Here is a 13966-nt window from a genome sequence, read left to right as displayed (position 1 = left end):
CATGCAACTTTTCTATCACGCCAGATTTATGTAAAAACAGTGAGGGGCTAAACTTAAATCTCCTCTCCCCTCCTGTTTCCCCCATGCGGCCGGAATTAGCACCCCGGCTTCCAGGAACTAGCAAGGCGCCCCGCCGCAGAGCCGCGCTCCCCGCTAGAACTCCGCGGGCGCCTCTCTCTTTAAGGAGGAATCGAACTCGGATCGCATCGATCCTAGAGTCCGAGGCTCTCGCTCCCGGCGGCCTCCCCCGACCCCATCCCCGGGCTAACACTTTCTTTCCAGGGGGTGCGCCTCGGGGTGCGCGAGCGTGGCTTCGGCTGACGGTCCCGCCTGACCCGGAGGCGTCGGGCCCGCTCGGCGGCGGCAGGGCCTCGGGACTCGACTGGTCACGCCTGCAGCGCGGGCCGGCCTGGACCACCGTTGTTGTAGTGACCGGGAGGCGCCACTGCAGTGGGCACTCGGTTCCGCGCGCCGCTCGGTCCCTCCCCCCCCGCCCCCTCCCCGGGTTCCCCCGCCGGCGGGGAGCCCGGCGCACACCGCTCCCCCACATGGCCTCCTCCCCGGTAAGGACGGGGTGCGGGGGACGCCTTTGTGGAATCGCTCCAGCCAAACCCGGGCGGAGCCCGCACCCGGCCGGAGGGGGCGGCAGGTGCGCGCGGCCAGCTCCTGAGCCGCGAACCCCCCTCCCTCCATCCCGGGGCGCCCTCCTCTCGAACTCAGCTCCAGGAGCTATTTCCGGGCGCTCCTCCCCTATGCCGCGTGCCCTGGGCAGAACAGAGTGAACCCCGCCATCCCCTTCTCCATGGCCCCTAGGATTCTCGCACGGTTCCCGTGGAACGCCTGCGTCAGAATCACCTGGAGGCTTCGGGGGGCGGGGAAAATAAAACAATCACAAAGTTCCTAAGTCGGGAGGACTGCTGGAGCGCGAGATGCGCGGGATGCGCGGGGTCCCGGGACGCCCGGCGGGAGGATGGGGACTGGGCGCCCCGCCTGTCCCTCCCCGCGCGGAGGTCCCCTGGCGGCACCCCTCCCTGGGGATCTCTGCACCCGCTCTCCAAACTTGACGCCTTCCCCCTGCAGGAGGACCCCACTTTGGAGCGTTATTTTAAGGGCCACAAAGCCGCGATCACCTCGGTGGACTTCAGCCCCAACGGCCGGCAGCTCGGTGAGTTTCCGAGGGCGCGCGGCGCGCTGGCGCTGGGCTCAGTTTGGCGGGTCTTTGGGGATGTGGCGTTCACGGGCCGGACCACCCGCCGCTGCGCCCGCCCGCCCGCCCGCGCCGGGGCCCGCAAGGGCGAAGTCGGGTGCTGAGGGTGGAGGGCGGCGGGAGACAGAGGCTGGATCCCGCAGAGGATGCCCCCCGCGGTCCGCGATCCTCGGCTGTCGGGGCGCAGGGGCGCGGCGTTGCTGGCCCCGGCACCGTCCGGCAGGGGGCGGGAGAGGCCGGGGCGGGGTTTGCGCGCCCGCCCCGGGAGGGTGGGGTGTTGGCTGGCCGCAGAGTTGGTGAAAAGTTGTGAGCCGAGCCCGAGCAAGTGCGGGGCGCCGAGTTGCGGAGGTGCTGGAGGCCAGAGACGTCTCACGGGGACCCTGTCCCCACCGTGGACGAGCGTCCCCGCTCGGTGGCCGCGGGGAGCCGAGCCGCGGGCACGTCCCCTCCCTGCCCCGAAGCAGGAACTTGAGCGCCCGGGTCCCGGCGGCTGCAGCGCTTCTCCCGCCCCGCGCGGGGTGACTCTGAGCGGCCGCGTCTGCGCCCGCGCCCCGCAGGCTCCGCATGGCCTTGAGGTGGACCTGGGCCGGCAAGAGCTGCCTGCTGCTGGCGCTGTGCACGGCGGCCTACCTCCTGCTGGACTTGTCCGTCTCCACCCTGCGGGCCGCCTCGACCCGAGCGCACCCCGGCGGCGGTGCGGAGCGCAGGCTGCGAGCGCCCGCCGAGCCGGGCAGCCGGGCGTGGGACCCGTCGCGGCCGCTCTATGAGAAACCCCCGGCCGACCCGGGCGCCCTGGGCGAGTGGGGGCGAGCCAGCAAGCTGCAGCTGGGCCCCGAGGAGGAGAAGCAGCAGCAGGCGCTCCTGGAGCGCTATGCCATCAACATCTACCTGAGCGACCGCATCTCCCTGCACCGCCACATCGAGGACCGGAGGATGGCCGAGTGCCGAGTGAAGACGTTCGACTACGCGCGGCTGCCCACCACCTCGGTGATCATCGCCTTCTACAACGAGGCCTGGTCCACGCTGCTGCGCACCATCCACAGCGTCCTGGAGACGTCGCCCGCCGTCTTGCTCAAGGAGGTCATCCTGGTGGACGACCTGAGCGACCGCATCTACCTCAAGGACCGGCTGGAGACCTACGTGAGCCGCCTGGAGCGCGTGCGCTTGATCCGCACCAAGCAGCGTGAGGGGCTGGTGCGGGCCCGCCTGATCGGAGCCACCTTCGCCACCGGGGACGTGCTGACCTTCCTGGACTGCCACTGCGAGTGCAGCACGGGCTGGCTGGAGCCGCTGCTGCAGCGCATCGGCGAGGACGAGACGGCCGTGGTGTGCCCGGTGATCGACACCATCGACTGGAACACGTTTGAGTACTACATGCAGACGGGCGAGCCCATGATCGGCGGTTTCGACTGGCGCCTGACGTTCCAGTGGCGCTCGGTGCCCCGGCGCGAGCAGCTGCGGCGCCGCTCGAGGACCGATCCCATCCGCTCGCCCACCATGGCGGGGGGCCTGTTCGCCGTCAGCAAGAAGTACTTCCACCACCTGGGCACCTACGACACGGGCATGGAGGTGTGGGGCGGCGAGAACCTGGAGCTGTCATTCCGCGTGTGGCAGTGCGGCGGGCAGCTGGAGATCCACCCCTGCTCGCACGTGGGCCACGTGTTCCCGCGGCGGGCGCCCTACGCGCGCCCCCACTTCCTGCAGAACACGGCGCGCGTCGCCGAGGTGTGGATGGATGACTACAAGGAGCATTTCTACAACCGCAACCCGCCCGCCCGCCGCGAGGCCTACGGCGACATCTCGCAGCGCCAGGAGCTCCGCCGTGCGCTCCAGTGCCAGAGCTTCGAGTGGTACCTGCGGAACATCGTCTCCGAGCTGCACGTGCCCGAGGACCGGCCCGGCTGGCACGGGGCCGTGCGGAGCGTTGGCATCGCCTCCGAGTGTCTCGACTATAACGCGCCCAGCCATAACCCCACTGGGGCCAACCTCTCCCTCTTCGGCTGCCACGGTCAGGGAGGCAACCAGTTCTTCGAGTACACGTCCAAGCAAGAGATCCGCTTTAATTCCGTGACGGAGCTCTGCGCCGAGGTGCAGGGGGCCCGTACGACGGTGGGGATGCAGAACTGTCCCCAGGACGGCGCCCCAGTCCCCGAGCCCATGATCTGGCACTTCAGGGCCGATGGCACCGTTTTCCACCCGCGTTCGGGGCTGTGCCTGAGCGCGTTTCGGACACCGCAGGGCCACGCCGACGTGCAGCTGCGGACGTGTGACTCGGGAGATAGAAACCAGATGTGGAAGTTTGAGAAATAAGAAAGGCACAGCCCGTGCTTGGGATCTGCAGCCCGACACTGGCTGCAAGGAAGGCCACGGCGCCTTCAGAGAGCCTCGGTGCTGATGCGATTCCTGGTTGTCGGTGGGATAAAATCTCGGTGAAGTCTGGTTGGTCTGGGCTTCGAACTGCCGGCACTGGGTGCACACAACTGCTGTTGCTCACTTCCAAGTGCCTTACAGCTTACTTAGAAAGGTTGATCCTTTTCCTTTTTAGAAATTCGACTGTGAATTGAGATACGCAATACATTTAAGTGCCAGATTTAATATTATTAAGGAATGTAATAGTCCAAACAGCATGAGGGGTGATTGGTGGTTGGTGGGTAAGTTTCCTGCACATGCTTTTTTTTTTTTTCTTTTTCTTTTTTGGGGCTTATACCTGGCAGTGCTAGGATGGAAAGGGATGGTGGTACCCAGCCGTGCTGGGGGACCGTGCTGTGCTTGGGATCAAATCCAGGGCTCCAGCTTATAAAGCCTGTGCTTCCGTCTCCTGAGCTATCTCCTGGCCCTACATCTCTTTCTGTGCAGCTGGGGGCTACCAAGCAATGCCCAGGGTCCAGGGAGGCCACTCCCCCTTGTGGTGGATGGTTCAGTTCAGGACCCAAGGATGCCATGTTTGCTTGGGCCTTCAGTGCCAGAAGCTCCAGAGTCACCCTGGAGGTTTTCAGGGGCCTCAAAGATTGCACCCAGTGCTGTGGAAGTGGGCCAGGCTGGTATCAGGTGCATGCAGAGCTTGTGTACACTCACCCTTCCTGTGTGGTTGGTTTCTTTGCCCCCACTGCACCCAGCCCCCTTTTAAAACAAGATTCATCAGTGTGTGGCTTAGCTAATATTATTATTATTGTGCACAGAATTTGAATTTCTTTGTTCCAGTGCAGGGCATTTTAGGTTTTGTTAATTTTTTTTTTTAATAATTCTGATTTTTCTCTAATCAGTTGGAAATCCAAAAGAGTTGCTCTTCAGGAAAAAGGCCTAGTTCAGCTCTATGTCCCTTTGAAGGGGCATTGGTTGGAATATGAGCATGGAGCTCTTTTTGGCTTAAGTATAAAGGAGACATCTCTGAAAAATATACCCACATCTGACTGGGAGGGGTAGACGTTGATATTCTAGACTCTGTAAGCTTGCGCTATTGGACTTAATCTTTTTTGATACCTCAGATTGCTTTGATTTTGTAGCCTGCCCTCTCTGTGAACTTGTTTGTGTGTGTTGGGCATTTCCTGATCGCATTTCCTTTAGTTGTGTTTGACCTGGAGAGTTTCATTTGAAGTACCACAGTACCACACTTGCCTTTGCTAATGCTTAATCGCTTCGGGTCAACGCAGTGGAGGCCTTGCTGAAGTTAGACCCTCCTGTGGTTACTGGGAGGTGTAAAATGGAAAAGGGGCCTGGTTTTACAGAGGCTGCAGTGTCATTCTAGGGAATTCTTGGTGCTTAGGGTTCTTGTTGATTAGGACATCAGGAGTAGAATCTCAAGAAGATGGCCTTGGCAGGGCTGAATGCTGCTTTTCCTGTTGGATTTTAGCATTTTGCACTTGATGGCTTTCAGCAGGTGGGAGAATGATTGCCCCCAAAGGCTCAGTTCAGGATGAGCCAAGTTACTTAATCTATGATTTCTTGGGCCTCCGGGTTCTGTCTGTGAACTGTGGGTGCTGGTTTAGAACCCGAGGCACCATCAAGCTCCTGAGGTTTTGTAGCTGACTGGGCAGTCTTTATATAGCTTTCATTTACATGCTCCCACCCTCCGTGAGGTCATCATTAACCTGATTTTAATTGGATGATTTGTTTGTTTTAACTGAAAATGTTTATGCTCTTAAAAGATTTTAAAAAAATTCTTTCAAGACAAAGATGATTACAATAAATAAGCACTTGAACATTAATTAGAAAGAATATGAGCGCACCTGTGTTCATCGCTGCACTTAGTACAATAGCCAATATATAGAAACAACCTAAATGCCCAACTACAGATGAATAGATCGAGAAGTTATGGTCTCTACACACAAGGGAAGACTTTGCAGCTCTTCTAAGAAAGAACAAAATCATGTAATTTGCAGCAATGTGGATGGAACTAGAGGATAGTATCTCACTTTTAACATGAGTAATTGTTGTGGAATGGCTCCCATCTATTTATAAAGCTGGAAAAGAGAAATGGCTTTAAAAATTAAAGAGGGCCAGACCGATAGTACACCAAGTAGGGCGCTTGCCTTACAGGCGGGCTGACTGGATTCAGTCCCTGGAGTAACTTTTAAGTGCTGTTGGGATGGCGCCCAAACAAATAATAAAAATTAAGTGAGCTGAGTTCAACTCACAGGGTTTATCTTGGATTCATTAGGGAGTCAAAGCCAGTGTTAATTAGTTCATTTTCACATTTGTTGGATCAATTCTGTTTATCTTTAGTCTTTCAGACTCAAAAAGTAATCTTTGGGGCTAGGAATACAAATATTTCCAAAACTTAAGGTATTTGAAAAGTAAGCATATTTCTAAAGGATTGGCTGATTTAAATCCCATGCTATATTCAAAACTAACAGGTTAAATTTAGAGTTTAATCTCAACCAGTTTAGTTTGGTATAGATTTAGGAAAATGCATGTTTTATAGAGAATCAGCCCATAGTACTCATACATAAAGTTGTTCTTAGTGTCTACTTGAAAGTTGGAGGGCTAGGAACTTTATAATATCTGGATTTAAGGAAAAAAAATTAGAATAACCATTTCAAAAAGTAAAATTGTTATATGTCTTGAATATTTTGTTATGTTTTCTTATCAGAACAAAATGTACAAATAGTTTCTGTAAGTTCTCTAGCAACCTTAGAGTTAACCAAGGAATTGTCCAGATTTCATATGCGATGTGCATGGTTCTCATGGTACAATTGGAAAGAGATTTATAATAATGCCTTGAATTTAGCAAAAGGGGTTCTTGGCAACAGATATTCTCTAAAACCCACCTTTTGCCTTTTCCCAGTCTGCCTTAAAAATAAATAGTCACTCAAATAGAAGGACTAAAATGGATATGTTTAGGAGTTTACTGGAATTATTTTATTCTACTATTTTATTGCTCTGGTTGTAGGGAAAAGCTGCATTTAATAGTGAAATACATATTTCTTTATTTCTTTTTTTACACAGATTGCAGTGTGTGAGATTTTTTCTTCCTAGAAGATATTTAAGTGTGTTTCATATCAGCAACTCAAACAGGTGGCTTATTATTCACTGTAGCTTAAATAACAGGAGATTTTCACATTTTTATCCAGAGGCATTTCCAATTTAATTATAAAACAACATTGTAGACATACAAATAAATTACATTTGGAGGGGCTGGAGTGATAGCACAGCGGGTAGGGCATTTGCCTTGCACGCAGCCGACCCGGGTTTGAATCCCAGCATCCCATATGATCCTCTCTGAGCACTGCCAGGAGTAGTTCCTGAGTGCAGAGCCAGGAGTAACCCCTGTGCATCGCTAGGTGTGACCCAAAAAGCAAAAAAAAAAAAAAAAAAATTACATTTGGATTCCCCAATTCTAATTTATTGGTAACCAGTGTGCTCTCATATTGTCAACTATTGAGTCTTGACCTTTTGAGTTAATTTACATGCCTAATAGAAAGTAATACATGTTGTAGACAAGTGTCATCTTAAGTGACTGCTAATGCCATTAGTCTCCAATTCTGTGAATGATTGGCTGCCTAAATAGACATTAAAAATGACAGGCTAGCCATCTGCAGTTCTACAACTCCAACTCACAAGCACTTATTTATTGTCAAAGAAAGTGTCTACTTATCCAATAGTAGGCTTCTGAGTATTATCATAAAACATATTGGCAAAGCAAACTTCTCCAGGTTGAATGCAAGTTGTATAGTCCTAGGTGTCAGTTTTAAATAATAATTTTTTTGTTTTGACTTGTTTATTGTTTTGTTGTTTTAATAATATTTTCAAATAAGCACAAAGAATGTTGTGTTCAGAATAACTTTGGGCAGTGAATTTTTTTTCTTGTATTGTGAGTGGTTTTCACTCTCTGCTGTTATTAATGGTGTTTTCTATATTGATTAAGACTCGAAATAAAATTATTTCTACTTATTTTTACAAATGGACTCTGATGGTTTTTTGATCTGTGGGGTCACTTCCTGTGTATACTCAGGGATGGTAACAGAAGTAAGCTAAGGCTGCAATATTTTTTGTTTGAATGTGCAAACGGTAGAATATTAAAAAGTCAAAGTTTGGACATTATTTTGCAGTGTATTATTAACTGGCAAGTGTTCTGGTGTTATCATTAATGCATATCAGCACCAGTTTTTTTGTTTTTTTTTTTTTTGAAGTAGTGATTAAGTCCAGGTGTATTCAGTGCTTTCTCCTGGCTCTGCACTCATCTCATGAATCACTCCTTGCAGGCTCAAGGTTAGGTGATAGTTGGCTGTATGCAAGGCAAACGTTCTACCTGCTGTACTATTACTCTGTCCAATCAACACCAATTTCAGTTTTTTTGTAGACAGAATAGATTTTAATTCAAAATTGATACAAAAGACAAAGGCATTGTATATTGAAAGGGTTCCACATAACAAGTAAACACAGCAATAATGTACATGTATATACTAAACAATAGAGTTCTAAAACTCATAGAGCAATGACTGACATAATTGAAGGGAGAATCCACACTTCTATAGTAGTGGGCAACAAGTCAAAAGTCCCACTTTCTATTTTTTGCTCTGTGTTTTATTGAGGCACAGTGGCTTACAATTCTGTTAATGATAGTTTCACGCATGCAGCATTCCAACACCACCCTCTCCACCAGAATGCCTGCTTCCCTCCACCAAAGTCCCAAAGCCCCTTCCACTCGCTCCTTCCACTTCTTTAGAAGCTCAGTTTTGTGGATCAACTTTCCAGTTCTGTTGCCTTTGGTCATTTGTTACTCCCTTACCATTCCCTTTTTCTCCAGAGATTTTTTTTTTTTCCAAAAGAAAAACAAAACCAAAAACTAGGGGTAATGTATTTGGGCCACACCTGATGTTCTCAGGGCTTACTCTTGACTCTGCATTTCGGGATCATTCCTGGCCAGGCTCCAGGGAGCATGTGTGGTGCCACGGATCAAACCCGGGTCAGGTGCATACAAGGCAGGTGCCCTACCTTCTGTACTATCTCACTATCTCTCCAGCCCAAAGAGATTCTTTTTTTTTTTTATGGTCTTTTTTTGTTGTTGTTTTAATTTAGAAAATCCTAATTCATTTATTTTTGTTTAATTTCCAAGTGTTTGTGGCTAATTTTCATTTTCAAAGCATTGTGCTTTGAGGAAACAGCTGATAAGCTGTCTTCTTGATTGTATGGAGAGATGTGACCTGTCACATGGTTTGTCTTGGAGAATGCTAGCCCCCATTTCAGCACACTGGGCCCCGAATTATCACCCTTACAGTTTTCTATTCTTTTGTCTCCCACTGGCTCTGCCTCTCTTTCCTTTCTTTATTTCTAGTCAGTGACTGGGTGGGACTGGGGGTAGGAGCACTCCAGGCAGTGCTTGGGGCCATGTGGTGCCACCCCAGGACCTCCCACTTGCAAGGCCAGTGCTCCAGCACTCCATGCACATTTCTGGTTCTTTATCCCACAATTGTGATTCCCGCCCCACATCCTGCACCACTGATTCTTCCCAGCCCTGCTCACTGCCTATAAAGCACTATCCTGAAGATTTGACTGTGTACATTGCATGTTGGGCTATGTTAAGCCAAACATTTTTTTAACTTGTACTTCCTGCCACTGAAAGAGACTTTAGATATGTGTCTGTGATATTTCTTATCAAATAAATTGAGGACTCATGTTCCCCTTTTGCACGGAGTTAGGGAAATGCAGACAGGTGTTTAAGGACTTATCAGCATTTCTTATCAGCCCTGTGCAAATTATTTCTCCTGTTTGTGTTTCCATTTCATGACTGGGAGAAGACACTGGGAGTTTCATAGAGACAGCACCCTAGAGTTCTGCCAGGGGCTAAGGTTGCACCTGAGTGGCTTCTTGAGCCTGGAGGAGTGGAGAATGGTCGCCAGTGAGGATGGACTTTGGTTGGAGAGTAAGGGAGGTCAGCTTTGGTTGATGGGGATGTTCTGAAATTGGATAGTGACAGTGGTTGTATGAGTCTGGGCAAAGCACTAAATTATACACTTCAAAAGGTTGAATTAGTGGTGTGTGAATTGTACTACAATTAAAAAAAGTCATTGTCACATATATGCACAGTGGAATTCTGCCCTTCTATAAGGAAAAATTAAATGTTTGGGTCGGGGAATTAGTACAGTGGGTTGGACACTTACCTTGCATGTAGCAGATTTGAGTTCAGTCTTTAGCATCCCATATAGTCCACTGAGCCCTGCCAGGAATAATCCCTGAGCACCACCAACAACAACAAAAATCTTGCTATTAGTTACAGCATGGATGAAATGAAGGGGATTATGCTAAGTGAAATAAGGGGAGGGCCTGAGTAAGTATAGAAGGTAAGGCATTTGCCTGGTGTGCAACCAACTGTGACTGAATCTGTTGAACCTCATATGGTCCCCCAAGCACTGCTAGGAGTAATCCACTGAGCACGGAGCCAAGAAGTAAGCCCTAAGAACTACCAGTGTGGCCCAAAACTCAAACAAAAAGAAAACAGATTCCTGGGGATCTCACTCATGAGTTCTGAGGAAAAGAAGCCAGGTAGCACACAGAACCCAAATCCAAACAGTCCCTTGGACTCTGACCATGAGGTTATCAACAGGTAGGAAAAGAGGATTGGAAAGGTGGAGAGAGCCCAATGGATGATGGTGGAGGAGTATGGTATCAGACATTTAGAAGAGGTCTAAAAGTGTCCCATAAGATGACTATGGCATTATAAACTAACACTATCTCAATAAAACAAGACAAATGAGCAAATACACAAACCAAAAAATTCAGAATCAACTTCTTCCTTCCCCTTGATCGTGATTGTCAACTCTCTCCTCTTAACAAAATGCAGGCAATAAAGTGGAGAATTTCAGGTGTTCTAGAAAATGTTTCTTTGTGGATACTAGTCTTTAGCTTAGGCTAGCTGGATTTGTCATTAATATTTGAACCTCTGGTTATTTAGCATGGTGAAGAAAATTAAGATTGATAAGTGAATATTTTGACTTAGTATTAGGCTGCAGTGGAAATCAGTGAGTACTGTGGTCTTTCCTGAAATTTCCTAAAAAGTATGTGAGGGTGATCAGGCTGCCACATCTGTCACCCCATTGATCGCAGGTTGAAATTTCATAAAAACTCCAGCTACTGAGATAAAATGAGTCCTGGGGTTATATATTTGTTGTCGAAGGCAGAACTGACTAGAGAAGTCATTCTAAATGACTGATAATCCCGTACCCAGTTTTGCTATCATCTTTCAGCACGTTGCAGGCTGGCTCAGGAGACATGTCTACTGCATCCTTGGCTATTTGCTTAAACGTTTATCTGTATGTGTCTAACCTTGTGCAAAAGGGGAACGTGGGGTCCTCAAGTTACTTAATTTATTTAAAATACCAGATGCTATCCTATGCTCTGGAGATGCACAGAGAGGTCAGTAAAACTAGGGGCATTGTGTGGGAAAAAGAAATGCAGTGATAATTGGCCTATAGATAGTATTTAAAGTCATGGAAGTGGATGAGTCTACCCAGGAAAAAACATAAAATGGTGAGAGCGAATGTTTCATATCAGACTCTTCAACTCTTAAAGTTGGAAATGACAAAGGAATGTAAGAGGGAATTTAAAAAAAATGGTAGTGGGAAGCCATTATGGTAGGGTATTGTGAGAGCCACAGTCCCAAGTGGGGTAGAAAGACTGAGAATTGAAAAAGAGATAGTAAATGGTGATTGGAGAGAATGGAGGGATGTATTACAGACTTAAGCACTGTAAGGGAGGTCAGGAAGATTCACGTGAAGACCCTGAATTTATTATGTTTCCTGTTGATTGGGTGTGTCTGGCAATTTTCACCGGCAGAGAAAAGCCACACTGGGGTTTTGCCAAAAGAACTGCAGGGGGGAGGGAGAATCAAGGGGTTGGATGCATGTGTAAGGGGTGGGGGATTATAACTTGAATTGTGAAATGAGAACAGTAAAAAGAGCCCGAGGGAGAACATAGCAGTGCATTGGATAGCTGAGTTTATAGCGGGTTGTCAGAGGTTGCTGGTTTTCAGTTAGTGATCTGAGGTACTGCTGGAACAAGAGTTAGAAAGAAGGACGCAGAATGGGTTGCTGAGAGCAAGGCCCCCTTGGTCTGAAATCTTCCTCACTGCCTCAAGTTTATGGCTCTTTCTTGCCCTTCCTGCCTCCATTAAAGTGTCACTTATCACTCTGGATAACGAATGAATTTTAGTGTTCTATCATGACAAAGTTCTCATTCTGACTTCCTGCTCTCACTTTCAGTTCTCTAGGCTCAATTCAAAGTGCATTTCCTGCTTGGTAATGTTTTCCTTACTCGCCTTGAATTTAGACGCTGCCCCTTAGAGATTTTTGCCTATTTTGTTTCTTAGGATTTCTCCCAGCCCCACCCATGTTGCCTTTGATGTAATTGGGGTGAGCTATCTGTTGACTCAACAAATACCCACATGGGAACAGTGAAAAGACTGTTGATGAGGCAGAGGAAATATGAAAGAGAAAAGGATGACTGGTGGAAAGGGTCCTTAAGCAAAATCAAGATTTAAGTAATTGGCGAGGGACTTGGAAAGATGAAGATGAAGCAAATAGGGAGGTAGATTATTTATAATAGGTGGTCCAGGTGGTGGATCCCTTAGGAGCAGAAAGAAGGCCAGATGAGGCCATAGCAGAACACGTGGGGAATGATATTTCATGGTGATTGATAACCATTGGGATTTAAGATATAAACTTCTGGGTATGAGTGGCGGAAACCAAACTTGAGCATGTAGACTTATTTCTGTCTGCCTCGTTGAAGGGGGTAGACACCTGGGTCTCGCAGGGTCAGTGGAATGGTTGATTGAAGGGGAGGAGAATGGCTGCAGGAAACAATACCCGGCAGTGGTCTAACCCCTTTTTTCGATACAGAAATGGAAAGGTGAGTAACTTCTATAAGCCTGTGTAGCTAGTATGCAGCAGGCCTGACCAAGCCTGGGTTTTTTTCTCTGATTCTGAAACCATGATCTTTGCATGAGGCCAGTTAACATCTTTTTCATAGGCCATGCTAAAGTTTATATGAATAAACTTTATTTATAGATTTACATCTATAAAATTTAAAATTTTAAATCTGTAAACCTATAAAGTTTATATATAGTTTAAAAGTAGCTTTATAGAATCTTCTGTTCACTTTAATGTTTCAAGTTAAAATTAAAACATTAAAGTGAACAAGAGGTTCTATTTGGGAGATATTTTTGGACCCCACCCGGCAGGGCTCAGGGCTTATTCCTGACTCTGCACTCAGGAAACACTCCTGGAAGTGCTCAGAGGACCATGGGTGCTGCTGAAAGAACCAGGCTTGGCTGTGTGCAAGGCTAGTGCCGTAATTACTGTATTACCTCTCCAGCCCCCAAATTAGATAACTTTTGAATTGAAGTTATAACCTTTTCTCCCTTTTTCTTCCTTAAGGGTTGCCCTGTTGTTGACTCAATCCTTATTTAATGAGTGATTGAATTTGTAGAATAAATGATGGTAAAGAATAAGTTAAAGTTTCCTTTCTCTGACAGAACAGAAGCAGAATGAAATGAAGAATTGGTGGGGGCAAAGGGTGGGGGGTGCTGGAGTCACACCCTGCTGTACTCAGGACTTTCCCTTAGCTTTGTACTCAGGGGAACTCCTGCCAGTGCTCAGGGGCCCATATTCCTTGCTGAGGATTAAATAAGAGTTGGCTGCCTGTTCCGTTCAAGGCAAGAGCCTAAACCCCTTTACTGTCTCTCAGGCCCAGCTGAAATTAAGAATTCAAAAATACTTTTCTTGCCATTAAAACCATAATAATGGCTGGCCAGAAATTATTTTCCTATAATCAAATCATTCTTTTGTTTTAGTTCTGAGCAGGATTCAGGATATAACTTTTGGCTGTGTTCAGAGATCATTCCTGTCAGGGCCAGGGAGGGCATATGTGATGCTGAGGGTTGAACTCTGGTCCAGTCTCCTCTGTTTCTCTTTTATGTTAATAATATTTCCAACTCTTTCGGTTTTGAAATTTAATTCCAAGTGTGACAGGACTTCTCTGCATACACTGCATACGGTGCAGTGACAGTAATTCACTGCATACAGAAGCCTATAGCAGAGTGCATTGTTTCTTTCTGGGTTTGTTGTGTGGGGGTTTGGGTTTTTTTTTTTTTTTTGGCTTTTTGGGTCACATACGGCAGTAGTCAGGGATTACTCCTGGCTCTGCACTCAGGAATTACTCCTGGCAGTACTTGGGGGACCATATGAGATGCTGGAGTTCGAACCCTGGTCAGCTGCATGCAAGGCAAATACCCTGTCTGCTGTACTATCACTCCAGCCCCTGAGT

The 13966-nt window shown here is 48.2% G+C and overlaps 2 protein-coding genes across 4 annotated transcripts in view; both read left to right on the top strand.

The window, feature by feature from the left end:
- Positions 1 to 260: 260 nt before the first annotated feature.
- POC1B (POC1 centriolar protein B) overlaps positions 261 to 13966 on the top strand; it is a 111331-nt gene continuing 97625 nt past the window's right edge. Inside the window, exons 1-2 of one of the 3 annotated variants that reach the window (XM_004602730.2) lie at positions 261 to 563; positions 1081 to 1165. In XM_004602730.2, coding sequence (XP_004602787.2) covers positions 549 to 563; positions 1081 to 1165 — 100 coding nt within the window. In that variant the 5' untranslated portion in view covers positions 261 to 548. Of the gene's footprint in view, positions 564 to 586; positions 650 to 1080; positions 1166 to 13966 lie in introns of those variants that run through there. The other 2 variants (XM_055118469.1, XM_055118470.1) reach the window with 2 other exon arrangements.
- Positions 1500 to 7691, top strand: GALNT4 (polypeptide N-acetylgalactosaminyltransferase 4). Its single transcript, XM_055118468.1, has one exon. The coding sequence runs from the start codon at positions 1772 to 1774 to the stop codon at positions 3515 to 3517; it is 1746 nt and encodes a 581-aa protein (XP_054974443.1). The 5' UTR covers positions 1500 to 1771; the 3' UTR covers positions 3518 to 7691.

Source organism: Sorex araneus, chromosome 10, assembly GCF_027595985.1.
Source record: "Sorex araneus isolate mSorAra2 chromosome 10, mSorAra2.pri, whole genome shotgun sequence".
In the NCBI taxonomy this organism is placed as follows: Eukaryota; Metazoa; Chordata; class Mammalia; order Eulipotyphla; family Soricidae; genus Sorex; species Sorex araneus.
This window is presented reverse-complemented; position numbering and strand designations above follow the sequence as displayed.

Coding starts and splice junctions, on each gene's coding strand:
- GALNT4 (XM_055118468.1), top strand. CDS start 1,772: ATGGCCTTGAGGTGGACCTGGGCCGGCAAGAGCTGCCTGCTGCTGGCG.